Raw genomic sequence first — 27,459 nt, forward strand, 5'->3', positions numbered from 1 at the left:
GAGCGGAGCCTGCCGATGCCGAGCGGGCGCTACGTCCAGCGGTCGGAGCCGCGTTTTCTCCCGGCTCCGCCACCAGCCGGGGCTCGGGTGGGGGCCCGGGCCCCCGGGGCATGGCCCTCCGGAGTGCGCAGGGCGACGGCCCCAACTCCAGCCACTGGGACGGCGGCACGGAGAAGGCAGGTACGGAAGCCGACCAGGGCGCCGGGAGCGGCCTGCGAGGGCGGCCCAGGGGGCAGTGGCAGCTGGTGGCGGAGGCGGTGCCGGAGGGGCGCGGGCTGGCGACCCGGGGCTGCGGCGGGGTTCCGGGCGGCGAGAGAGGAAGAGGCGGAGGGCCCGAGGCACGTCTGATGGGGAGAGGGCCTGGAACGGGGGGGCTCGGGCGGGTGCCGAGCTGACCCGAGGGAGTCTGGCGGCAGAGTAGCGTCCCCAGGCAGAAGAGCGGGCGGGAGCTCCGCGCCCCGGCTTTCTTCCGTCTGGAGAGGACCGGGACTCCCCGAGCGCTGGCAGGCCCACCCCGTCCCAGGCGTCCGCCACGTTCGCAGACTCCCGGAGCCGCCTCCCCGAGGGAAATCAGCTCTCCCGAACTTCATTCACTGTCGCCGGCTTGATTGACGCGCTGTCCGCGTACCGCCGATTTAATTACCATACAATTCTCCCTTTAAGGTGCACAGTTCAGTGATTCTTAGCACATTCACAAAGTTGTGCAGCCATCGCCGCTGTCTGATTCCGAAATGAAACCCTTACCCATTAGCAGGCACTCCCCATTCCCCAGTATTCACGAAGCCTGGCAACCACAAATAGACTTTCGGTCTGTCTTCTGCCACCTATTTTTAATGTTGATTAGTTGTGTAAAAGCGACCTGGCGCTATGGCTCCCGCCTGTAATCCCAGCGCTTTGGGAGGCCGTGGTTGGAGGATCGATTGAGGCCAGGATTTCGAGGTCAGGCTGGGAAGCATAGCGAGGCCTCATCTCTACAAAAAGTTTTTTTTTTAACGCCAGATGTGGAGGCTCGAGCCTGTGATCCCAACGACTCAGGAGGCTGAGGCGGGAGGATCGCTTGAACCCAGGACTTGGAGGCTACTCTATGATTGCGCCATTGCACTCCAGCCTGGGTGACAGATGGAGACCCTATCTCAATAATGAGTAAATTATTGTATACAAAGCGATTCTATTTTTTTTTTTTTTTTTTTTTTTGAGACGGAGTCTCGCTCTGCCGCCCAGGCTGGAGTGCAGTGGTCGGATCTCAGCTCACTGCAAGCTCCGCCTCCCGGATTCATGCCATTCTCCTGCCTCAGCCTCCCAGGTAGCTGGGACTGCAGGCGCCCGCCACCTCCCCCGGCTAGTTTTTTGTATTTTTTAGTAGAGACGGGGTTTCACCGTGTCAGCCAGGGTGGTCTCGATCTCCTGACCTCGTGATCCGCCCGTCTCGGCCTCCCAAAGTGCTGGGATTACAGGCTTGAGCCACCGCGCCCGGCCGCGATTCTATTTTTATACTCTTTTAGTTTGGACCATTTCTGTGAACTCATGTTTTTGTTGCACATTATGTTCTCAAATGTTTTTCATTCAATAAATACATGACAGTTAAAATTATGAATGTACACCGTGAACCAAGTTAAATAATCTTTTTTCCTTGAGGAAGACTAAGGTGACATTCCCCATTTCCAGTCCTCTGATGGATGGTACCCATAACAGAGCCAAACACGTTATTCAACCCACGTATTTTGAGGAAGCTGCTGGTATTCATATTTTATATTTTATTTGGGCTCATTTTCTGTTTTTTCCCTTTTTCTCATGTTCTGATACTGAATGAAAGTGGATGGAGCTCTGAACCCTTTGGCACCGTAACCCTTTCATTACTGGTGTTTGTGTGATGTCTGTCCTCAGTGGCATAATAGTCAATGCTCTAGGCAACATGGGTCTTGTGACCTGTTGGCAGTGCAGCTGTGTGTCTGTTGCAGGACTTTACCGCCTCTAGTTTCCTTGATTTTGCTTCTCTGGATGAATGGGACAAATTTAAAAATGAGGTTTTTTGTTTTTGTTACTGTTTTGTTTTTTAATCATATCAGAGTATTGTTGGCAAAGTTCCTAATGCTTATCCCTCTTTTGTAGCGTTTATGATCAGATTGGTTTACTCACTAGACTGGTTTTTTTCCATTATAGGGGTGAAACATTCTTAAGTCTTTATAACCTGCTTTATGTTCCAGGTAGTTAACAGAATTTTTGCTAATTTGGATACTGTTTTGTAGAAACTACTAGTTAAGACCTCCAAAAACAGAGGCTACTTTGTTTTATTTTGTGTTTAATAGGACTCTTACCCAGACTGAAGAGTCTCTGTGGTCTCCTGCTGTGGTCTTCTGGTACAGACATGGAGTTAAAGCATTTTTTTTTTTTTTTTTTTTTTTGAGAGATGGGATCTTGCTCTGTCACCCGGGCTGGAGTGCAGTGTCACAGTCAAAGCTCACTGTCACCTCCCAACTCCTGGACTTAAGTGATCCTCCTACCTCAGCCTCCTGAGTAGCTGGGACTACAGGCATAAATTTTTAAGTTAATTTCCAATGTCAATGTCAGGAGTTGTGGGTGGGTGTAGGGGGATGTCTGTCTCCTTCCCTCCACAGAAAACGTCCCCAACCCTCCATTGTTTTAAGACTAGCATTGCTTAATGTGAGCTTAACTTCAGTTTAAAGACTGTAAAGCTTTTATGATAATGCAAGCTTAAACCAAATAATCAGTATGGAATTTTGTACTCTCACACGAGATTCCATTATATAAATTAGTTGATCCAAGTTCGTATTTGTTTTGGTGATATGGAAAAATACATGAAAAAACTTTTAGATGAGGCATGGATAGTGGTCATCTTTAGTTGTTACTGTCCCTTCCCTGTATATTAAGTGCCCTAATCCAGGTGATTTTGGACATGCCTATTACTCTGAGGAGGCAGAAATCTTTACCTGGATTCTGTAGCCAGAGTTGGGAGAAATTTAAGACAGTAGTGGGTTGTGTCATCTTCATCTGAACCATTAAGAACAACAGTTCAGTTAAAGTGTCCCATTGTTAAAATTAACATTTTAGGGAGTTGAGTCTGATCTCTCTCCCTGACTACAAGACCCTGTTGCAGTTGTTTCTATACCTGTTGCTGTGGTACCCCTCAAATGAAGTCTGCTTTGCACTCTTTATAAATAAATAAATAAAAATAAGCATTCTAATGAAGAGTGGGCCAAAGTCATACCTATCTTCCTTTGTCGAATGAATTACTTTTCAGGCATCAGGGATTTATTTATAGCAGTCTTATATTTTGCAGCCAGCTGTAGGACAGTCATTTTGTTCCATCATGGTTATGATAGCCAAGACCTCTACTGTAAAGGAATTTGGAAGGTTTCAGCTTTGGAATAATAGTGCACTCTCTTGTAAATGGGGCAATAAAGAAATTGGAGAAGAAAGGATTGAGGGAGATTAGAATGACATACATTCTACCTCTAGATGAAATGTGGGCTTTTATTCCAAGCAGATATGGCATTCTCAAGTCCAGAAATGCGTGTCCTGCTCTAAATCTATAAAGTTTATCTTGAAATACAATACATAATAGGCGTTTATTTTAATCTTTTCCTGAACATCCCAAGAATAGCTCTATGGTGTTTCTCTTTCGGAAATAAACAGGATGTCTGTGAATTTGTTTTTCAGTGGAGATGCTGCTAACCTCCCTCCCTGTGTCATCTAGCAGTTGATCTCACTCTGTATTCATACATCTTTTGCTCACTTGAGTTTTCTGTTTCCTCTTCCCTTTTTATGTCACAGTGAAAGTCTATACATTTAGTTGGAATAAAGTATTTGTCAGAGTGGCACACGTGTGAGTGCTTTCTCCATCGGCCACTGACATTTACTCACTAGGGTGTGGGGTTGAGGAAGGTGGTGTTGGGGCCTGAAAAAAACAGCAGTCGAAATCCACACTGGGGCAGCATCCTACTCTGGGAAACACCAGTAGTTTTAGAAACAGGCCAAAGAGTCTGCAGATCTGTTTATAGAGAGTTCTGCAGTGAGCATCATCTTAACAGTATGGGAAAAATAATGTCATTTACTGCAAGCCAGTTTTTTCCAGAGGAACGATAAACTAAATCACTTATTATATTCTGCGTGTATTTGTTGCGTTCCCACAGAGTGCCAAAAATTTTGAAATAGTAAGTAAATTTTGAAATGCAGTATTAAAAATAGAATTGGAGGCCAGGTATGGTGGCTCAATGCCTGTAATCCCAGCACTTTGGGAGATCGAGGTGGGAGGATCACTAGAATCCAGGAGTTCAAGATCAGCCTGGGCAACATTTTTTTTCTCTACCAAAAAAAAAATATACACACACACACACACACACACACACACACACACACAGGGCAACATTTTTTTCTCTACCAAAAAAAAAATATATATACACACACACACACACACACACACACACACACAGAGTAACTGGGCCAGATGGAGCCTGTCTGTGGTCCCAGCTACCTGGGAGGCTGAGGCAGGAGGATCACTTGAGCCCAGGAGGTCAAGGCTGCAGTGAGCCACGATCGTGCCACTGTACTCCAGCCTGGGTAACAGAGTAAGACCCTGCCTCAAAAAAAAAAAAAAAAAAAAAAATTGGGACAGAATCTTAAGAGAAATGAGTTATGGGAGGTATGATTTGAGGATTTGAGTTTAGAATTAAGTAACATTCTGGCATATGGTTTGCCAAAACCTCATGGAAATTCAGTTGACTGCATAGTGTTTTTTCCCCCAAGATACAAGATTTCCTTTCCCCCAGATTGCCGAATAACTTATTTAGAAAGAGAGGTGAGGTGGATGTATGTCTAAACAAACTGAAGAAAAATTATCATACTCTTAGCAAATAGGTTAACAAGATTTTTGAATGTCAGCTTCCCTCAAGCAGTATTCAGTATTGCCGCTCAAGTGCTGTCAATTTGTGATGTGTGGAAAGTGCAGGGGTACTCCCAAGTTAAAAAAAATTAAATATGTTAGATTTTTTTCTCTTTGTTGGAAATTCTTCTCAGGTTTTGCCTCCACCAATGTTATATAAAAAGTCTTCTCTGTTTCCTGCGTGTTTTTGACCCCTCTTGAAAACATACAGCCTGGTCTTCCAAAGGATGGCCCTCAGGCCCAAAGTAAAATCCCTCCTTGTGTTCCTCCTGAGTGCAGGATAAACCCAGACTCCTGTGCGGGATAAATGCAGCCCGGCCTCTTTTACTGCGGTGCTGCCTGCTTCTGTTCTCTCCCTTTACCTGACACTTCAGCGTCATAGAACTCTTTGTTTCCTGGATATGGTGTTTCTTTCATGTGACAAGGTCTTTGCATATAACTCTTTTCTTCTGCCTGGAGTACTTTCCCCTTAACACACTCTTCCCTTTGGCAAAATTTTCTTTAAGAAGGTACCAGAGGCCGGGCGCGGTGGCTCAAGCCTGTAATCCCAGCACTTTGGGAGGCCGAGATGGGCGGATCATGAGGTCAGGAGATCGAGAGACGATCCCGGCTAACACGGTGAAACCCCGTCTCTACTAAAAAAAATACAAAAAAATAGCCGGGCGAGGTGGCGGGCGCCTGTAGTCCCAGCTACTCGGGAGGCTGAGGCAGGAGAATGGCGTAAACCCGGGAGGCGGAGCTTGCAGTGAGCTGAGATCCGGCCACTGCACTCCAGCCTGGGTGACAGAGCAAGACTCCGTCTCAAAAAAAAAAAAAAAAAAAGAAGGTACCAGAGCCCAGTGTGGTGGCTCACATCTGTAATCCTATCACTTTGGGAGGTTGAGGCAGGAGGATTGCTTGAGCCCAGGAGTTCAAGATCAGTCTGGGCAACATAGTGAGACCCCACCTCTATAAAAAATTTTTTTAAATTAGGCATGGTGGCACAGAAGTCTGAGGTGGGAGGATCGCTTGAGCCCTAGAGGTTGAGGCTGCAGTGAGCTGTGATCGTGCCGCTGTACTCCAGCCACGGCAACAGAGTGAGACCCTGTCTAAATAAATAAATAAAAATTAAAAAGAAGGGCCAGATGCGGTGGCTCACACCTGTAATCCTAACACTTTGGGAGGTCGAGGTGGGTGGATCACCTGAGGTTGGGAGTTTGAGACCAACCTGACCAACATGGAGAAATCCCATCTCTACCAAAAATACAAAATTAGCCAGGCATGGTGGCGCGTGCCTGTAATCCCAGCTACTCGGGAGGCTGAGGCAGGAGAATCGCTTGAACCTGGGATGTGGAGGTTGCAGTAAGCCAAGATCGCGCCACTGCACTCCAGCCTGGGCAACAAGAGTGAAACTCCATCTCAAAAAAAAGAAAAAAAATTGAAAAGAAGGATCCAGAATATGTTCTTGGTGAAGCCTTTCCTGACTGCTTTAGAAGTAGTCATTCTTGGCCGGGCACGGTAGCTCACTGCTGTAATCCCAGCACTTTGGGAGGCCGAGGCAGGTGGATCACCTCAGGTCAGGATTTCGAGACCAGCCTGACCAACATGGCAAAACCCCGTCTCTACTAAAAGTACAAAAAATTAGCCAGGCATGGTGGTGAATGTCTGTAATCCCAGCTACTCTGGAGGCTGAGGCAGGAAAATTGCTCGAACCCGGGAGGTGGAGGTTGCGGTGAACCGAGATCGTGCCACTGCACTCCAGCCTGGGCAACAAGAGCGTAACTCCATCTCAAAAAAAAAAACAAAGAAATAGTCATTCTTTCCTCTGGATTTTCATAATCCCTTAGATTCTATTATATATAATAATTGTTTGTGTCCCTGCTGTGAGCCCTTCAAGGGCCGGGAGGGAGTAATTCATCTTTTGTATCCCCAGTACAGTGCTTAATACAAGTAGACACTCATTAAGTGACAGACTGAAGAATGACTGGACAAATGGGCAGGCAGATGAATGGATAGAAGGGCACACCTGAGTCAAGAGCTTGACACATCTCATGAACAATTGACTAGGTGCTATGCTGACAGAAGAAACTGGAGATTTTTGTTTATTTTTGAGACAGAGCCTTACTCCGTCACCCAGGCTGGAGTGCAGTGGCACAATCATGCCTCACTACAACCCGCCTCTGCCTCCTAAGCAGCTGGAATTACAGGTGCACGCTGTCACACCCAGCTATTTTTTGTAGAGACAAGATTTTGCCATGTTGCGCAGGCTGGTTGCTCTCCAAATACCGGGGTCAAGCAATCCGCCCACCTTGGCTTCCTAAAGTGCTGGGATTATAGGCATGAGCCCCGTCTCAACTAAAAACCATGCCGGCAGTGCTTTTTATTTTATTTTATTTTATTTTATTTTTATTTTTATTTTATTTTATTTATTTATTTTTTTTGAGACGGAGTCTCGCTCTGTGGCCCAGGCTGGAGTGCAGTGGCCGGATCTCAGCTCACTGCAAGCTCCGCCTCCCGGGTTTACGCCATTCTCCTGCCTCAGCCTCCCGAGTAGCTGGGACTACAGGCGCCCGCCACCTTGCCCGGCTAGTTTTTTGTATTTTTTAGTAGAGATGGGGTTTCACCGTGTTAGCCAGGATGGTCTTGATCTCCTGACCTCGTGATCCGCCCGTCTCGGCCTCCCAAAGTGCTGGGATTACAGGCTTGAGCCACCGCGCCCGGCCTTATTTTTATTTTATTTATTTATTTTTTTGAGACGGAGTTTTGCTCTTGTTGCCAAGGCTGGAGTGCAATGGCACGATCTCAGCTCATTGTAACCTCCACCTCCTGGGTTCAAGCGATTCTCCTGCCTCAGCCTCCCAAGTAACTGGGATTACAGGCACCCGCCACTACACCTGGCTAATTTTGTATTTTTAGTAGAGATGGGGTTTTGCCATGTTGGTCAGGCTGGTCTCGGAACACCTGACCTCAGGTGATCCGCCTGCCTCGACCTCCTAAAGTGCTGGGATTACAGGCATGAGCTACCAGCCTATTTTATTTTATTATTTATTTATTTATTTTATGAGACAGAGTCTCACTCTGTTGCCCAGTCTGGAGTACAGTGGCGCGATCTCGGCATACTGTAACCTCTGCCTCCCGGATTCAAGCGATTCTCCTGCCTCAGCCTCCTGAGTAGCTGGGACTACAAGCGTGCACCACCACACTTGGCTGATTTTTGTATTTTTAGTAGAGACAGGGTTTCAACATGTTGGTCAGGCTGATCTCGATCTCCAGACCTCAGGTAATCTGCCCGCCTCGGCCCCCCAAAGTACTGCGATTACAGGCGTGCCCAGAAGGGGTTTTATTTTTAATGATTTCTAGGTAGGGTAACCATTTAATTTGGCATCCAAACTGGGACATATTTGAAAGTACAGGGAACAAAAAGGGTTTGCTGTGAACAATTTGCCAGTACTCTAGGTATAAACCAGGAAGATCTCAGACAAACGAGAACAAATGGTCACCGTACTAGGTTACCAGGAAACAGCAGTGAAGCCAGGAGGGCAGGTTTACCGAGGTGAAAAGTCACTTGTATTATCTTTCTGTCTGCACCTCCAATTGCACATGACTCCAAACCAGTTAGTGCCTCTGTTTATGTGGTTTTTATGTTTCAGGTCTCGTAGGTAGCTCACCTGTGACTTACTACCAACTTTAATTTATGTTAATAATGGGCCGGATGTGATGGCTCATGCCTATAATCCCAGCACTTTGGGAGGCTGAGGCAGGCAGATCACTTGAGGTCAGGAGTTCAAGACCAGCCTGGCATGGTGAAACCCCATCTCTACTAAAACACAAAAAACTTAGCCAGGCGTGGTGGCAGCATGCGCTTACAATCCTGGCTACCTGGGAGGCTGAGGCCTGAGAATCATTTGAACCCGAGAGACAGAGGTTCCAGCGAACCAAGATTGCTCCACTGCACTCCAGCCTGGGATACAAAGCAAGACTGATGCAAAATAAATAAATAAAAATAAAATAATAATAATAATGTACAGCTTTGTCATGGAAACAGTTTGTAGACTGTGGTCTCAGACTAGAACATTGCTGGGGAAGCTGCTTAGTGTCCCTTCTAAAATCTAATGTACCTTCTGATGTTAGTCCTTTCTAAAATCTACCCTATCTTCTGGTGATATCTTCCACTTCACATGAACTCTGGTGCCTTGCGTCTAATATATACTACATAAATGTTTTTTCATTAGTCTATTTACTGTCAAATGGAAGGGCCGTATCTCTTGGCCTTTCTTCTGTATCCTTCATCCCAGGCCCTGAATGTCCTTCCTTTCCTTTATGTGTATACACATTTAGTTTTATTGTAACAAGGCAACTTGTACTTTTTTTTCCCCTTTTTTCTTATATAAGCAGGTGAATCCATGTTCTTTTTGACTTTTTTTTTTTGAGACAGAGTGTTGCTCTTTTCACTCATGCTGGAGTACAGTGGCATGATCTCAGCTCACTGCATTCCCCACCTCCCAGATTTAAGCGATTCTCCTGTCTCAGCCTCCTGAGTAGCTGAGATTACAGGTAACTGCCACCATGCCCAGCTAATTTTTTTTTTTTTTTTTTGAGATGGAGTCTCGCTCTGTGCCCCAGGCTGGAGTGCAGTGGTGCGATCTCGGCTCACTGCAAGCTCCGCCTCCCAGGTTCACGCTATTCTCCTGCCTCAGCCTCCCGAATAGCTGGGACGACAGGTGCCTGCCAGCACGCCTGACTAATTTTTTTGTATTTTTCTAGTAAAGATGAGGTTTCACCGTAATAGCCAGGATGGTCTTGATCTCCTGACCTCATGATCCGCCTGCCTTGGCCTCCCAAAGTGCTGGGATTACAGGTGTGAGCCACCGCGCCACGCCTAATTTTTGTATTTTTAATAGAGATGGGGTTTCACCATGTTGGCCAGGCTGGTCTCAAATCTCCTGACCTCAGTGATCCACCTGCCTCAGCCTCCTGAAGTGCTGGGATAGGCTGGGTGTGGTGGCTCACGCCTGTAATCCCAGTACTTTGGGAGGCCGAGACTTGCGGGTCACAAAGTCAGAAGTTCGAGACTAGTCTGACCAACATGGTGAAACCCTGTCTCTACTAAAAATACAAAAAAGAAAAGAAAAAATTAGCCAGGCATGGTGGCGCGCGCCTGTAATCCCAGCTACTCAGGAGGCTGAGGCAGGAGAATCACTTGAACCTGGGAGGTGGAGGTTGCAGTAAGCCGAGATTGCGTCTCTGCACTCCAGCCTGGGTGACAGGGCGAGACTCTGTCTCAAAAAAAAAAAAAAAAAAAAAAAAAAAAGGGTAGGATTACAGGCATGAGCCACAGTCCCTGGCTGCTTTTGGTTTTTGTTTTTTGTTTGTTTGTTTTTTGAGACGGAGTTTTGCTCTTGTTGCCTAGGCTGGAGTGCAGTGGCATATGGCATCGTCTCGGCTCACTGCAACCTCTGCCTCCCAGGTTCAAGCGATTCTCCTGTCTCAGCCTCCCGAGTAGCTGGGATTACAGGCATGTGCCACCATGCCCAGATAATTTTTTGTACTTCTAGTAGAGATGGGGTTTCTCCATGTTGGTCAGGCTGGCCTCGAACTGCCGACCTCAGGTGATCTGCCCACCTCGGCCTCCCACAATGCTAGGATTACAAGCATGAGCCACATGCGCCTGGCTGTTGTTGTTGTTGTTTTGAAACAGAGTTTTGCTCTTGTTGCCCAGGCTGGAGTGCAATGGCGCGATCTGCAATCTCAGCTCACCGCAACCTCTGTCCCCTGGGTTCAAGCAATTCTCCTACTTCAGCCACCTGAGTAGCTGGGATTACCGGCCTGCGCCACCACGCCCAGCTAATTTTGTATTTTTAGTAGGGACGGGGTCTCTCCATGTTGGTCAGGCTGGTCTCGAACTCCTGATCTCAGGTGATCTGTCCGTCTCGGCCTCCCAAAGTGCTGGGATTACAGGCATGAGCCACCGTGCCCAGCCTTGTTTTTGTTTTTAAAGACAGGTCACCAGGATACCTTCCTCCTTTTCCTGCCAAGCCCATTCTGCTGGAGTGGAAAAGTCCAGTGCCTTGATAATAGGGTCTTGCTCTGTCACCTAGGCTGAAGTGCAGTGGTGCTATCATAGCTCACTGCAGCCTTATACTCCTGGGCTCAAGTGATCCTCTCGCCCCAGCCTCCTAAGTAGCTGGGACCACCATGCCTGGCTAACTTTTCGTACATTTTGTAGAGACAGGGTCTCACTTTGTTGCCCAGGCTGTTCTCAATCTTGTGGGCTCAAGCGATTCTCACACTGCGGCCCTCCACAGCACTGGGATTACAGGCGTGAGCCATTGTACCTGGTTCCCTTAACTCATACACTTTTGTTTGTTTGTTTTTGGGATGGAGTCTCACTATGCCTCCCAGGCTGGAGTACAGTGGTGCGATCTTGGCTCACTCCAACCTCCACCACCGGGGTTCAAGCGATTCTCCTGCCTCGGCCTCCTGAGTAGCTGGGATTACAGGCGCGCGCCACCAGGCCAGGCTCATTTTTGTGTTTTTAGTAGAGACGGGGTTTTCACCATGTTGGTCAGGCTGGTCTTGAACGCCTGATTTCGTGATCCGCCTGCCTTGGCCTCCCAAAGTGCTGGGATTACAGGTGTGAGCCACTGCACCTGGCCTTTTGCCCGTACACTTTTAACATTTAAAACTGAGCATCATCTTTCCAGTGAAACAAAAATAAAATTTAAAAATGAACAGGAACAAAATTACAATACAGAATTCAATTCCAAGTAAGATCCTACAGGTTATGCTGATTCTCCTAATCAAGTGGTGAGGCTCGAACCATCATTAAGAGAGAATTTATTGATTTATTTAAACTATATATATATGGTTGAGGCTGCAGTGAGCCATGATTGTGCCACTGCACTCCATCTTGGGTGACTGAGCAAGATCCTGGCATCAAGGCGTTGGACTTTTCCACTCCAGCAGAATGGGCTTTGCAGGAAAAGGAAGAAGGTATCCGGAAGCAATGGGAGACAAAAGTGAAGAAAAGGCAGATGTGATGGGTGCTGCTTTGGATTTAACTTAAGAGACCAAAGATAGGTGGGTCTGAAGCCGAGAGAATGTATTGATTGATTGATTGATTGATTGAGACAGAGTCTTGCTCTGACGCTCAGGCTGGAGTGCAGTGACGCTATCTCGGCTCACTATAACCTCCACCTTGCGGGTTCAAGCGATTCTCCTGCCTCAGCCTCCTGACTAGCTGGGACCACAGGCGCCCGCCACCATGCCTTGCTAGTTTTTTGTATTTTTAAAGTAGAGACAGGGTTTCACCATGTTGGCCAGGCTGGTCTCAAACTCCTGACCTCAGGTGATCTGCCTGCCTTGGCCCCGTACTTGGTCTGTACTGGGATTACAGACGTGAACCACTGTCCCCGGCCGAGAATTTATTTTAAAAAGGTTGTCTTGCACTGCAAGGATGTCCGTTAAACATCACAATTAAGCATGTCAAGAGAGTTTTGCTCCCCTTCCTTTTTAAGGTACAGTTCTCAGGTTAGCTTGGCCCTGACCCACTGTAGTCTCTGAGCTCTTGGTCATTATTGTCTGCACGCGCCTTTTTTGACAATTATAGTCTACTGCCTTGTGACATTTGGTGTTGTCTCGTGTAATGTTTCTTGTGTTTTTGACATATTTTCTCAATGGTACCGACAACCAGAAAGAACCGAAATACAGGAATCATCCATTTAAACTTCAGCAAGCCGTCCCTAAAAGCAGACATTCTGTATGCAAACTCTCAGAGCCTTTTACTCCTTTATTTCCCCTGATCTTAGCCAAAAGGACAAAAAGCAATACTCTGTTATTTCACATAGAAAAATGATATGATGGCTACTAACCACAAATTCCCAACCAATTTCCTTAAAAAAGTTATTTATTTATTTATTTATTTGTTTATTTATGTATTGGAAGGCTAGTCAAGTAAAGCAGTGGGAGTGGAAAAGGAACAAAGAAATCTGATTGTCATGAATGAGTTGTAAACAGCACCACACAGGAGACCAGCCCTAAAAAGCAGTTTAAACATGGCAAAATGCCTATGAGTAACAGACTATCGCATAAGGATGTAAGATGCTTAAAACATTACTTATTATGGTTTTTAAGGAACAGTTCCTTTGTATGCAGTGTCACAGCCCCTCACCCCACCAGCCACACTGGAAACCCAAGTACCCTTTGACACTCTGGTTTTGAAAACAACTCTGTGTTGGCCAGGCATGGTGGCTCACACCTGTAATCTCAGAACTTTGGGAGGCTGAGGCAGGTGGATCACTTGAGGTCAGGAGTTCGAGACCACCCTGGCCAACATGGTGAAACCCCATCCAAAAAAAAAAAAAATTAGCTGAGCGTGGTGGTGCATGCCTGTAATTCCAGCTACCCGGGAGGCTGAGGCAGGAAAATCACTTGAACCTGGGACAGGGAGGTTGTAGTGAGCTGAGATTGCACCACTACACTCCAGCCTGGGCGACAGAGTAAGACTCCATCTCAAAAAAAAAAAAAAAATCTCTATGTGATTCTAATGTTTTTACCAGTTGTAGTAACGTGTAACAGGAGACTTTTTCATGTGGTTTTGTTTTCAATGTAGTACTGAGTTTTGGTGACATGCATTTTTCCTATCTAAACAACAGGAAAAAATTGTTACAGTAAGAGATGTATATGCTCTGTGAAGTTTGGGAATTAAGAATGAACAGACATTCTTTTATGAAAACATTGACACTAACTGCTAGATATGCCTGAATTTACTGAGCATTTATTATAATTGTAATTCCTTGCTTGTTACTTACACAGTATATCTCCTTAGTGCTTTGCATATTACGTACTAATTAAATATCTGTAGGTTGATTTGTAAAATACGTGTTGTTTCAGAGTGAGGAGAGGAACTAAAATTTAATAAGTGTCTACTGTGTACCATGGTAACTATCCTGACAAGAGGGTGTCAGTCCAGAGGCCCAGAGCAGGGAAGTCATCTGCCCAAGATTATGGATCAGATAAGTGGCAGACCCAGGATGTGAACCAAGATCTGTCTGATTTTAACACATCTCTTTTTTCACTTATCTTTTTTTTTTTTTTTTTGAGACAGAGTCTCACTCTGTTTCAGGCTGTAGTGGAGTGGCGCAATCTTGGCTCACTGCAACCTCCGCCTCCCGGGTTCAAGCGATTCTCCTGTCTCAGCCTTCCGACTAGCTGGGATTACAGGCGCAGGCCACCATGCCCAGCTAATTTTTTTTGTATTTTTAGTAGAGACGAGGTTTCACCATGTTGGCCAGGCTGGTCTCAAACTCCTGACCTCAGGTGATCCACCCACCTCGGCCTCCCAAAGTGCTGGGATTACAGGCATGAGTCACCGCGCCCAGCCTGGCTTACCTGTTTTTTTTTTAAAATGTATTGGGAGGCTGAGGCAGGAGAATCACTTGAACCCAGGAGGCAGAGGTTGCAGTGAGCTGAGATTGTGCCGCTGCTCTCCAGCCTGGTGACAGACCAAGACTCCATCTCAAAAAAAAAAAAAATGTACGTATAGGCTGGGCATGGTGGCTCACACCTGTAATCCCAGCACTTTGGGAGACTGAGGCAGGAGGATCACAAGGTCAGGAGTTCAAGACCACCCTGGCCAACATGGTGAAAGCCCATCTCTACTAAAAATACAAAAATATTGCTAGGCATGGTGGTGCATGCCTGAAATCTGAGCTACTTGGTAGGCTGAGGCAGGAGAATTGCTTGAACTGGGACCCGGGAGGCGGAGTTGCAGTGAGCTGAGATTCCGCCACTGTACTCTAGCCTGGGCTACAGACCGAGACTCCATCTCAAAAATAAAAATAATTTTAAAAACGTATAATTATTTCTGGGCCAGGCATGGTGGCATGCACCTGTAGTCCCAGCTCTTTGGGAGGCTGAGGTGGGAGGATCAGTGTTGCCTAGGTGTTTGAGGCCAGCCTGGGCAACTTAGAGAGACACTGTCTCTTTATTTTTCTTCTTCTTCTTTTTTTTTTTTTTTTTTTGTCATCCTGGCTGGAGTGCAGTGGCACGATCTTGGCTCACTGCAACCTCTGCCTCCCGGGTTTAAGTTATTCTTCTGCTTTAGCCTTCTGAGTAGCTGGGACTACAGGTGAGCACCACCATGCCCAGCTAATTTTTGTATTTTTATTAGAGACGGGGGTTCACCATATTGACCAGGCTGGTCTCAAACTCCTGACCTTGTGATCCGCCTGCCTCGGCCTCCCAAAGTTCTGGGATTACAGGCGTGAGCCACCACACCCAGCCGACACTGTCTCTTAAAAACAACCACTAATAATTATTTCCAGTCTGTGCCTATGATTTTTGGTTCAGACCTATAAAAAGAGACTTCCTTTTTTGGCGATTTAAAATCTGTTTTATAATGGGCTCTCCAAGCCTCCCCCATGAGGGCCAGTAGACTGGGCCTGAAATGACAGTACATGTGGCTATGAGCCTTTATGCCAGCAGGCAGTCTTAGAGCTCAGAGGAGATACTACCTGTACCTCACATCAAAAAGGAGATTGAGTCCTAGGCAGAAAACATGCACGTGCTGAATATACGCCTAATTCTTCCCTATCGTTATTTTCAGACTTTAACGCCAAAAGGAAAAAGAAAGTGGCAGAGATACACCAGGCTCTGAACAGTGATCCCACTGATGTGGCTGCCCTTAGACGCATGGCTATCAGTGAAGGAGGGCTCCTGACTGATGAGATCAGACGAAAAGTGTGGCCCAAGCTCCTCAATGTCAATGCCAATGACCCACCTCCTATATCAGGTAAGGGGAGTCGGGGAGGCTGTGAGGGGAGTGTATCTAGGAGACAGGGAGAAAAGAAGTCCAGGATCTTTAATTTTTATGGTCCTTTCAAACCAAGGGTATATGAATAAATCTAGAGTGTTTTGGGAAATGCTTGGGCCCACTCTGAAAATAAGGCCAAACCAATAAGTAGAATTTAATTCAAAAGTGGGATGAGTTCTTTTTTTGCTTTTATTTTACTTATTTATTTATTTTTAAGACGGAATCTCGCTCTGTTGCCCAGGCTGGAGTGCAATGGCACAATCTCAGCTCACTGCAACCTCTGCCCCCTGGGTTCAAGCAATTCTCCTGCCTCAGCCTTCCTAGTAGCTGGGATTATAGATGTGCACTACCACCCCTGGCTAATTTTTGTATTTTTAGTAGAGACGGGGTTTTGTCATGTTGATCAGGCTCGAATTCCTGACCTCAAGTGATTCGCCTGCTTCGGCCTCCCAAAGTGCGGGGATTACAGGAGTGAGCTACCACGCCCAGCCAAGTTCTTTTTTTATTAGGGATTAAAATATCGCCTAGGCAAGTGAGTTTATTAAAAATGTATATGCTTTGTTCTACATACTTGCTTGGCAAGTATCTTTTAAAAATGCATATTTTGGGCTGGGCGCTGTGGCTCACGCCTGTAATCCCAGCACTTTGGGAGGCCGAGGCGGGTGGATCTTGAGGTCAGAAGTTCAAGACCAGCCTGGTCAAGAGGGTGAAACCCCGTCTCTACTAAAAAAAAAAAAAAAATACAAAAATTAGCCAGGTATGGTGGTGGGTGCCTGTAATCCCAGCTACTCGGGAGGCTGAGGCAGAGAATTGCTTGAACCCAGGAGGTGGAGGTTGCAGTGAGCTAAGATTGCACCACTGCCCTCCAGCCTGGGTGACAGAGCGAGACTCCGTCTCAAAAAAAAAAAAAAAAAAAAAGCATATTTTGTGGCTGGGCAAAGTGGCTCACACCTGTAATTCCAGCACTGTTGGAAGCTGAGGCAGGAGGATCACTTGAGACTGGAAATTTGAAGCCAGCATGGGCAACATTGCAAAACCCTGTCTACAAAAAGTTAAAAGTTAGCCAGACGTGGTGGTGCACCGCTGTAGTCTTAGTTGCTTGGGAGGCTGAGGCAGGATTATTTGAGCCCAGGAGTTTGAGGCCAGCCTGGGCAACATGGCAAGATTCCATCTCTAAAAGTAAAGTAAAATTAAACACACAAAAAAACACCCTCTTTTGTCCAGACACAGTGGCTCACGCCTATAATTATAGCATTTTGGGAGGCTGAGGCAAGTGAATCACTTGAGGTTAGGAGTTCGAGACCAGCCTGGCCAACATGGTGAAACCCCGTCTCTAGTAAAAATACAAAAATTAGCTGGGTGTGATGGCGCACGCCTGTAATTCCAGCTACTAGGGAAGCTGAGGCAGGAGAATCGCTTGTACCCGGGAGGTGGAAGTTGCAATGAGCCGAGATTGTGCCAGTGTACTCCAGCCTGGGCGACAGAGTGAGACACTCTCAAAAAAAAGAAAACACTCTCTTTTTATTTGGAAATACTGAGATCCTTTGGAGTTGTAAAATCCTGTAATTCTGTGAAAAGAGTTACCTAACTAATATGCAAGGCCTATGTAGTAAAAAGAGTTCCTTGGAATGCAGTTCAAAATAGTAAAGAAAAGTCCTGCAGAACAGTGAATCCACCCTGCTGGCCATTCACAGTGAGCTCACCTTGTAGCTTTCCTGCCATCATGGCAAAATGCCAACTGCTGAGGATTCTTTCATTCAGTTGGCAAATATTAGTTGTGCTATGATTGTGTGCCAGGTACTGGAGGTGATTGAAACAGGACTTCTGCCACCAAAAAGTTCACAGTGTCATGATGTCACCCAGTAGGTGTCGAGTTGCCACTTGTTACTATCCTTGGAATTGGCTGCTTCAGAGCAGTCAGCTTTTTGTTGGAAGGCTAAGGCAGTGCCATATTCACACCCTGAATCCTGAGATGATGTTCTACCAGGTTCCAAACTTCCCTCATCTTTTTATACCATGAAGCCTGCATGTGAGGAAGTGTTGCCCAGCCTTACTAGCTTTTGATTTGGGTTGCGAGGGAAATGTATGCTTATTATACAGCCCTTGGTTTGTTTGGGGAAAATGTACACTTGTTATATATGTAACAGCTAGAGACTGCCTCCTTACTTTCACACTGTATTGGACGTACCAGCTGAACACAAGGACTGTCTCGTCTTCGCAGCGTCTTAGTTTTAGAATTGCTGGGTCAAGAGATGTTAGGTGGTTCTTTGTGTGAGTCTCAGTATACCTTTCTAAACAGCTTAGTGCTCCCACAACTTTATAGGTGTTAGGGTGTTTTTCAGTGGTGTATTTTTCCCACATTCATGATTTTATTTGATCCTTGGAAGGGAATATCCTCATTTTGTAGCTGTGGACTTTGAAATTCAGAGCAGTTCCCAGTGATGAGCAGTGGCCTTCTGCACGAGGCGCCTGTTCTCCTTACATCTTTGTTCTCCTTCTCACCCCATTGTATTACCTCCTGGGAAGTCTGTGCTCCCTTCTCTTAGGGTCATTGTGACTTGCAGGAAACATAATGTTTGGAACTAAACTAGGGATTCCCTGCCAAATGTTGTATCTTGAGTCATATCCTACTCTTTGGGAGAAAGCTGACATGTGTCCTCTAGGCCTTTTGCGTCATCCTAGAATGTTTTGCTTCTGGTCTGGCTTCTTGGACATTCCTGCAGTAACGTTCCTTTTCCCTCAATAGGGAAGAACCTACGGCAGATGAGCAAGGACTACCAACAAGTGTTGCTGGACGTCCGGCGGTCGTTGCGGCGGTTCCCTCCTGGTGAGAAGCTCTCGCGGTCCTGCCACATTTGGAAAGACTGTATCTGTCCCAGGTCATACCATGTGACCTAGTATGCTGGACCCTGCCTCCTCAGGGACCTTCAGAACTCTCCTTTTGCTGAGTCATCCTTTTGTTGCCTGGTCACTTTCAGACCCCCACTGTGAAAGCCTGAACCAAAAATAATTTCTCCTGGCCTAGAGGTGGTGAATGAGAGAAGAGGGTTTGTTTTTCCTTGAAGCCACAAAAAGGAGTTAATAAGAATTGTTAGAGCCATCAGTCTGGTGTTTAAGAGCAGATTGGTGTGGAATTGGGCACCAACAAGAATGATTAATATCTTAATTAGGTTTAAAAATAATGATATCTTGCGCATACATATGTAAGATTCCTTAGAGGGAAGAGAGGACAGTCCCTGTTTGTGTAAGAGTATATTCCTTAATTTGTTCAGCAGCGATAGATAAAAAATAAATAAATACAAAGAAAACAAAAAAAAGAGAATATATTCCTAAAATTACCTCTTCATTTCTGGAAGAAAGAAAAGAAGGACCGTTGTCTCAGTTTTCACAGTGAAGGGAACTGGGCAACAAATGTCGCATGGATGACCTATTTTTCTTCCTCTGGCAACTCCACCTTTAGGTTGTGAAGAAAGGAGAATTGCTAAAGGGAACAGGAGCCTCTGAGCTCACTGCCTCCCTCTTCTGGACTGTGCTCTGGCCTGGCTTTTGTTGTTGAAGGGGCTGCTTTCCTGCTGGCATTCCTGCTTCCTGGACAGACTTTTGCAATCCCCAGGTAGCAGTAGTCTGCCAGCGTGGTTTTGATAAAAGCACATGCCCACGGTCCATTCCCTTTTCCTAGCCTGCTGGTTTGGATGAGATCACATAGGACAGATGCCTCCCTTTTTTTTTTTTTTTTAAAAGACAGAGTTTCACTCTTGTTGCCCAGGCTGGAGTGCAATGGCACTGTCTCAGCTCACTATAACCTCCGCCTCCTGGGTTCAAGCAGTTCTCCTGCGTCAGCCTCCCAAGTAGCTGGGATAACAGGTGCCTGCCACCGCGCCCGGCTAATTTTGTGTGTGTGTGTTTTTAATAGAGAGGGGGTTTCACCATGTTGGCCAGTCTGGTCTCGAACTCCTGACCTTAGGTGATCCACGTACCTCGGCCTCCCAAAGTGCTGGGATTACAGGCGAGAGCCACCGTGCCTGGCCCCCATTTTTCCTAGGTAGCCTGTTTTCCCTCTGAACCCTTTATTCCTCTTCCATTGATGTAATATCTGTGATATTCTTTCTGTAGGCTGAACTTACCATGTGGCTTCATATTCTTTTTCCATTCATGGTCTTCTGGGCTTGACTCACTGCTCTTTTGCTGAAAATTCACACAGGGTTTAATTTTTACTCTCACTCCTTTCACTGCTTCACCTATCAGCAGCCCTGGGTTTGCTTCATTTCCTTATTTATCTTTTAGGGTATGCTTTCTATTTGAGAAGGGATGGGGTAAATATGGGCAAGAGGTGAGCTTTGCTCTTACCTGCAATCCTTTGTCCAGTTTAGTTTGGGCCCTTACATTAGCTGCTTTCTCTCTCTGAGTATGTGTTTGTAACTAAAAGCTAATGGTATAGGGAAGCTGTGCATGTGCCGTTCTTCTAACGTGGCTCATGAGGCCAAGGCTTGGCATTTTTACTGCTGGCAGGACTAGCTCTGGACTCTGAAAGAACTCCCAAGACAGGCTTCCCTGTTTCCAGCTATAATACATCTTTGGATCAAGAAGATCGGTTTTTCCCGTAACGTTTGCTTTGGTTTAAAGGGAAACATGCAACTTTAACATTTTTTTATTTTTATATAATTTCATACTTACTGAAAAGTTGTAAAAATAGGACAAAGAATTCCCCAGATACCTTTTACCCAGATTTCGTTTTGTTTTCACATTTTACTACATTTGCTTTTTTAGCTGCTTTCTCTCTTTCCTTCACTTTACACATAGACATACACTTTTTCTCTGAACTATTTAAGTTGCAAACATGACATCTTTTTACCCCTAAATGTTTCAGGATATATTTCCTAAATATAAGGCTCTCACAAAATCACAGTACACTGAGCAACATCAGTAACAACACTGAAAAATAGTTAACTAATTAATCCACAGATTTTACTCACATTTCACCATTTCTTCGAGTCATGTGCTTCACTGGAGAAGGAAATACAGATTTATGCGTTTCTCATGCTGTCATCATATCTCTTTAGCCATTTTTAATCTGGAACAGTTCCTTTGTACTGTATGAGAGGCCAGTTATTTTTGTGAAATTTCTCTTACTTTGGGTGTATTGGGTATTTCTTCATCGCGAGATGTAGGTCTGTGCGCTGTTGATAGGAATCCTGCAGGCGTGATGCTGAGCTCTGTCAGTGCATCGCATCGGGAGGCAGAGGCTTCTGCGGCTCCCATGGTTGAAATACTGCAGTTAAATAATGTGTCCCAGCAGTATTAACTGCAGCGACTTGGTTAAGGTGGTGTCTGCGGCTTCCCCCACTGGAGAGCTAGCGGCTGCCTTTTCCTGTATGCCAGGTGGTATCAACAGTGGATCCTGATATGCGTTGCCAAATTATTTGTAATTCATTTTCCTTTTTTCTCTGAAAATTCATTGCTGGCCTTCTTCGACCTCCTTATTAACTAGGCTGCTTGGTGTGTTCAAAGGCATCTCCTCTCTGTTCCTGTCCCCAGGCATGCCAGAAGAACAGAGAGAAGGGCTCCAGGAAGAACTGATTGACATCATCCTCCTCATCTTGGAGCGCAACCCTCAGCTGCACTACTACCAGGGCTACCATGACATTGTGGTCACATTTCTGCTGGTGGTAGGCGAGAGGCTGGCAACATCCCTGGTAGAAAAATTATCTACCCACCACCTCAGGTACCAGTACAGAAGGACGTGAGAGGACAGGCATCACTCCTCAGCCATCCTGGGGATAACTCATTGGCCCATTTTCTGGTCAACTTTTTTTAGGAGCTTGAGCCCTTGCCATCCCCAGCCCTGATCTAAGTGTTTGGTGACCAGGCTTATTGAATTGTCTCCCTCCAGGGATTTTATGGATCCAACAATGGACAACACCAAGCATATATTAAACTATCTGATGCCCATCATTGACCAGGTGAATCCAGAGCTCCATGACTTCATGCAGAGGTACATGTGTGTCCGCATTTGTGTGTGCATGCATACACACACCCACACCCCTCCTCACAAGCCGAGCGCAGTCTCCTCATTGTCTTGGGGGGATTTGTTAAGTTCTCCCAAGTTGTTCCAGTCACCAGCAATCTGGATAATTCCGTTCTTGGAGCACTTTTTGGGGACTGTGCTCTTTGGGGGACATATCCCATCCCTGGAGTTTACATCTAGTGGGGAGAGGTGGATAAGGTAGGTATGCCAAGGTAGATGTTGAGATGATTGCCACAAGAGAAACACGAAGTCCTGTGGGATCCAGTGGCGAGAAGGAGAAGGCTGACAATGGGTTGTTTTATTTCCTAAGTACCAAAGAGAAGAACTATTTTTTTGCAAATCCCATGTGATGTTTTGTTTCTTCTCTGTTTAGTTGGAAATGTGTTCTTGGCCAATGCCTCTTTTTAAAAAAAAATTTTAAAAGGTAATGGCTATGCCTTTTTTTCTCTGAGACGGAGTATTTGCTCATTGCCCAGGCTGGAGTATAATAGCGTGATCTCAGTTCACCGCAGCCTCTACCTTCCAGGTTCAAGCGATTCTCCTGCCCCAGTCTCCCAAGTAGCTGGGATTACAGGCATGTGCCACCACACCAGGCTAATTTTGTTTTTTTAGTAGAGATGGGGTTTCTCCATGTTGGTCAGGCTGATCTCGAACTCCCGATCTCAGGTGATCCACCCACTTCGGCCTCCCAAAATGCTGAGATTATAGGCGTGAGTCACCGCGCCTGGCAGCTACATCTTAAGATATTTCATTTGTCTCATGTTAATTGAAAAATTAATGCGGTCATGTTTTCAGGCCTGGGAATATGTACCTGTGCCCCCCACAAGGGTAAGACTTACTCAGAAGGAGAATCATGGTGTAGTTCTCCGAAAACAACTGCTTCTCATTCCTGTAGTTGACATTTGTTGGCCATTAGGAGAGCACCCAGTGAGATAAAGCGGCCAGGACCCTGTTGTGGTGTTAGTGTCATGGTACACCTTGAAGACTTTGTATTAAGTATTTTCTGAGGAGAAGATGCTGAATTCCTTGGTAGCTGAATTTTCCAGAAATTCTATTCCTTAATGCTTCCTTCTCACCAGCACTGAGGACAAAGAAGGCCCAGAGAGAGGGACGGGATGGCCCACAGGATCTGACACCTGGCTTTCCTTTGTTTTTAGTGCTGAGGTGGGGACCATCTTTGCCCTCAGCTGGCTCATCACCTGGTTTGGGCATGTCCTGTCTGACTTCAGGCACGTCGTGCGGTTATATGACTTCTTCCTGGCCTGCCACCCACTGATGCCCATTTACTTTGCAGCCGTGGTAGGTACAGGCCACGAGCCAGCAACTAGATTCACCATCACCCATCCCACTGTGGTCATTTTCCCTGAAGGGAAACCTGGGGATTATGGAAAGATGCAAAAGACAGCACTTTTGAGGCTGGTGTGCCTGGACACCATTCTATGCAATATTAATGGGGGTGTCACAAAAAAAATAGTTGTGAAATGCTGGGTAAACAAAATCAGATTTTTTTGCTGCATGGCTCTTCTGAACCTTTAAAACACTAATCTGCATTGTGAATTGTCAGGGTTCCTATTGACATTGCCTGGAACATATATTCAGCTGATGAACACAATTAGGGAAGTAGTAGTACAAGCTGCCAACTCCAGATTTAAGAAGAGATCTGGTGTCATGATAGACAAGGGAGTGGCTTTTGGTGGAGGGTGGGGGCTCCAGTTAGTAGAAGGGCCTGAGGGATGGCGTGGAGATGGGAGTTCAGGGAGAAGGGCCTGAGGGATGGCGTGGAGATGGGAGTTCAGGGAGAAGGGCCTGAGGGATGGCGTGGAGATGGGAGTTCAGGGAGAAGGGCCTGAGGGATGGGGTGGAGATGGGAGTTCAGGGAAGTCTTTCAGTGGCCACTGGTCCCTTGAGCATCCGTGGGTTTGTGGACCAAAAGTCAGAAGGAAGATGCTTAAAGGGAGCAAGACTGTTCTTTCTACTGTTTTGAACCATGTCTTCTATGCTGGAGCTCCAGGAATCTCCCAGTATTCTTCTCCTTTCTTCTAAAAGAATCTCCTTCATTTCTTTCAAGATTTAAAGGGACACCTGAGCAGCCCAGTGTACCTGAAGGACTCAGATTGTAACTGGTCAGCCTTTCATGTCACGTGGTGGGAGTTCGCAGGAAGGGCCAGACAGTAGGAGTAGCGCTGAGAGTATACATGTTATTACTTCCTTGATGGATACAAGAGTTTGCTGAACATTTGGGCTGAGTCCTGTCTGTAACCAGTTTAAATTCATCTCCAAGGATAATGGAATGCAGGCAGCCCAGGCCCGTGTGTCTGGCCTCTGACCGCAAGGCTTTACTACCTCCCCACAGATTGTGTTGTATCGCGAGCAGGAAGTCCTGGACTGTGACTGTGACATGGCCTCGGTTCACCACCTGTTGTCCCAGATCCCTCAGGACTTGCCCTATGAGACACTGATCAGCAGAGCAGGGGACCTTTTTGTTCAGTTTCCCCCATCCGAACTTGCTCGGGAGGCCGCCGCCCAACAGCAAGCCGAGAGGTGAGCAAGGCTGGGATGCTGGTTGAGTGGGGGTGGCTGTAAATGAGCAGCTAAGTGAGGGAAGGTTTGTGTCTGGTGGGACAGGATTGGGGCATGTTTTCAGAGATTGAGCTTAGGCCAGTGGAATCCCCACTGTAGACATATGGGTCTTTATCAAGAAGAGCTTTCCCAGCAATGAAAGGCTCTGCCCGCCGCCTATGTGGTGTAGTTTTTCTTTTCTCCTCTTCTTTCATACCACTTCCTTCCTTCTGTCTCTTTCCCCTGCAGGACGGCAGCCTCTACCTTCAAAGACTTTGAGCTGGCATCAGCCCAGCAGAGGCCTGATATGGTGCTGCGGCAGCGGTTTCGGGGACTTCTGCGGCCTGAAGATCGAACAAAAGATGTCCTGACCAAACCAAGGACCAACCGCTTTGTGAAATTGGCAGTGATGGGGCTGACGGTGGCACTTGGAGCGGCCGCACTGGCTGTGGTGAAAAGTGCCCTGGAGTGGGCCCCTAAGTTTCAGCTGCAGCTGTTTCCCTGAAAGCCAGAGAAGACCTTCCTCTTACATCACATTAAGGTCTCACCCTTCCATGGAAGGATTGGGCGGGGTGGAATTTCCTTTATTAAAAGGGTTTCTGTCTAGAGTTTTCTATTCCTGCCACCCTGCCCTGCCTGTTGGTGTTTGCCTTTACTTCAGAGGCCAATAGGAGAGCCTACCTGACACAGAGGGCACTTGGGGGCCTGGCACAGAATCTTATGCCCCTCCCAGTGGGCTTCTGGATGGGCTCTCTGCCACCTCCTGTGGTGGTGGAGGAAGTGGGTTTCTGAAGCTTCCAGCTGCCTTTGCAACCTGCTGGGCCTGGGCTGCCCTAGTTACCGGGAACCTCCTAGTTACCCCGTAGAAAGTGAGCTGGAGCACGGGATGCCCTCTTCACTGCTCCTGGTCTGCCCGCATCCAATGAACACAGGAGGAGGGGCTGCTGCTGAAGGAGTCAGGCTTGAGATTGAGAACAAGAGGCCAGAGGACTCGTCTGGGAGCATGATCGGCCCCTCTTACTAGCAGCTCCGAAATCAGAGACAGAAGGGAACTAGGTTAACTTGTTAAATCCTACTTATTTTCCGCCTAGAGATTGCATGGGCATTTCCAGTCAAGTGGGAAGGAATGCTCATTTTTAGGGCCTAGACCTAGACTAGTTTTGCCTGCCTTTTTTTTTTTTTTCCTCCCTGTTTTCTTCTACAAGCCACAAAACATTGCTTATAAAAAGTACTTTTGTTACTATTTTTAGAATATATACACCCCATATGTAAATTACCCTCACTTTTAAAGTAATAATAGTTCCTTCACAGAAAAAAAAAATAGTTCTCATCAGAAGGATGAGCTTCTAAGATCCTGAATTTTATTTTCTACTTGATTAACATTTCACTTTAGACAGAGTTGCTATTTGCAAACAGCTTTCCACTTCCAAAGTGCCACTTTCTGACCAGTTTTTCTTCCTGTTTTCCTCAAATCATACTACTCCCACATAGGCGCCCATTCACTACCTTAGCGTCGTTTTTTGGGTCTGATTTGTCTCGTCAACTGGTCTCTCCCACCTGGTTGGAAATGTCATTGGAAACTTGCTGGCACCCAGAAAGGAACAAATGGAGCCTGAAGAGCTTGGCAGGAGCCTGGAACAGCCAAATTCCCTGCCCAAGCTTCTCCAAAGACTCTCCAGGCCTTAGGGAACAAGAGGCATCACTCAGTCCTTCCGGGACAGCTTCCCTCTAAGCAAAGCCAGGTTTGTTTTAGATTAACTCTGGCCTGAAAAAAAAAAAAGTGCCTTTTGCTGCTTTAAATAATTGGGGTATATGGTATGAAGCAGCCATGTACTTGTATTTTCCTGGTCTTTCCTGGGCACTGATCTCTCTTGGCAGGTGTTTTCTTAAAGTGAACACACCAGAAGCACTCCACCCCACCATATCCAGACCTCCATGCCCTCCTTGCATGCCTGTTGTGTGCAGGGTGGAGGGTGTCCCACATGCCAGGCAGCTGGCGAGCCAGAGCAGCTGGGAGCCCTGTCCACTGAGTTACACTAAGCACTTTATTTTTATTTATTTTATTATTATTTTCTTTTTTCTGAGATGGAGTCTCTGTTGCCCAGGCTGGAGTGCAGTGGTGCAATCTCGGCTTACTGCACCCTCCATCTCCCAGGTTCAAGCAGTTCTCCCTGCCTCAGCTTCCTGAGTAGCTGGGACTACAGGCATCTGCTACCATGCCTGGCTAATTTTTGTATTTTTAGTAGAGATGGGGTTTCACCACATTGGCCAGGCTGGTCTCAAACTCCTGACCTCAAGTGATATGCCCGTCTCGTTCTCCCAAAGTGCTGGGATTACAGGTGTGAGCCACCACGCCCAGCCACTACGCACTTTAAAACCAAAAAAAGCTCAAAGTGATGGATCATTGTCCATGGCAGGAGCCCCACCTTGGGGTAAGCCTAATGTAGATGGATTAATTTAGAAAGTGGTGTATTTATCAGGGCAAAGGAAATTCTTCCAGAGGTGATGATGCAGCATATATTCCCAGTGCTCTCCCACAGCAAGCTGGCCCTCTTGTCATCATTTCAGTGGGCGGCAGCAGCTGCCCCTCCTTCCACAAGCACTCAAACCTGTTTGTAAATACTGAAGGAATTGATGGGGTTGAGGAAAAGAGGTTCATGTGACCAGGGTCCCAAGGCCACAGCTTTTCAGATCCTAGGAAGCAAGTGGCATTTGCTTGAGTTGTGGCCTCCGAAGGATCATGTTTATCTGTTTTGTAACTTTGCTGACACCAGGATTCTCCCTGTCATTGAGAAGAAAGCATTATCTAATTACCTTCAGGTGGTTTACTTATTCTGTAAAGAATATGTGTAAATATTTTGTACAGAGCCCTGTATCAAATAAATAGCCATATGTGGTTACTAATCACCTCTTCTGTCATTCTGTCCTTGCCCACCACTCAGTGGGAATGGTCTCTGATCTGGATGCTCCCCACCTTCCATGTCAGGCCCAGAACTATGCCGTGGCCTGTGGATCGTGGTCGGCCTTGACTGGCTAGGAGACCTTGGGCAATATCTACAGTCCTGCTGTTTCTATTTCATCTGCAAGAAGTATGACCCACATGCTCCAGCTGCTGCCCAGGGCACCGTGATATTTTATGTGTGTGTGTGTGTGTAGATGTTTTTGTCCACAGTTCTGGTTCAT

General features: G+C 46.5%; 1 protein-coding gene across 2 annotated transcripts; it reads left to right on the forward strand.

Annotated features, from left to right (window-relative positions):
* On the forward strand, nucleotides 1-27,180 carry TBC1D20 (TBC1 domain family member 20). 2 transcript variants are annotated; one of them, XM_015457692.3, is made up of 8 exons: nucleotides 1-180; nucleotides 15,486-15,671; nucleotides 18,439-18,519; nucleotides 21,228-21,414; nucleotides 21,583-21,684; nucleotides 22,875-23,016; nucleotides 24,071-24,258; nucleotides 24,526-27,180. In XM_015457692.3, exons 1-8 carry the CDS (start codon nucleotides 111-113, stop codon nucleotides 24,779-24,781), a joined length of 1,212 nt encoding a protein of 403 aa, XP_015313178.3. In that variant the 5' UTR covers nucleotides 1-110; the 3' UTR covers nucleotides 24,782-27,180. The 2 variants fall into 2 exon arrangements, 1 of the variants encoding a protein (XP_015313178.3); XR_012419227.1 differs by lacking the exon at nucleotides 22,875-23,016.
* Nucleotides 27,181-27,459: the final 279 nt, after the last annotated feature.

This window comes from Macaca fascicularis, chromosome 10, assembly GCF_037993035.2.
Source record: "Macaca fascicularis isolate 582-1 chromosome 10, T2T-MFA8v1.1".
NCBI lineage: Eukaryota > Metazoa > Chordata > Mammalia > Primates > Cercopithecidae > Macaca > Macaca fascicularis.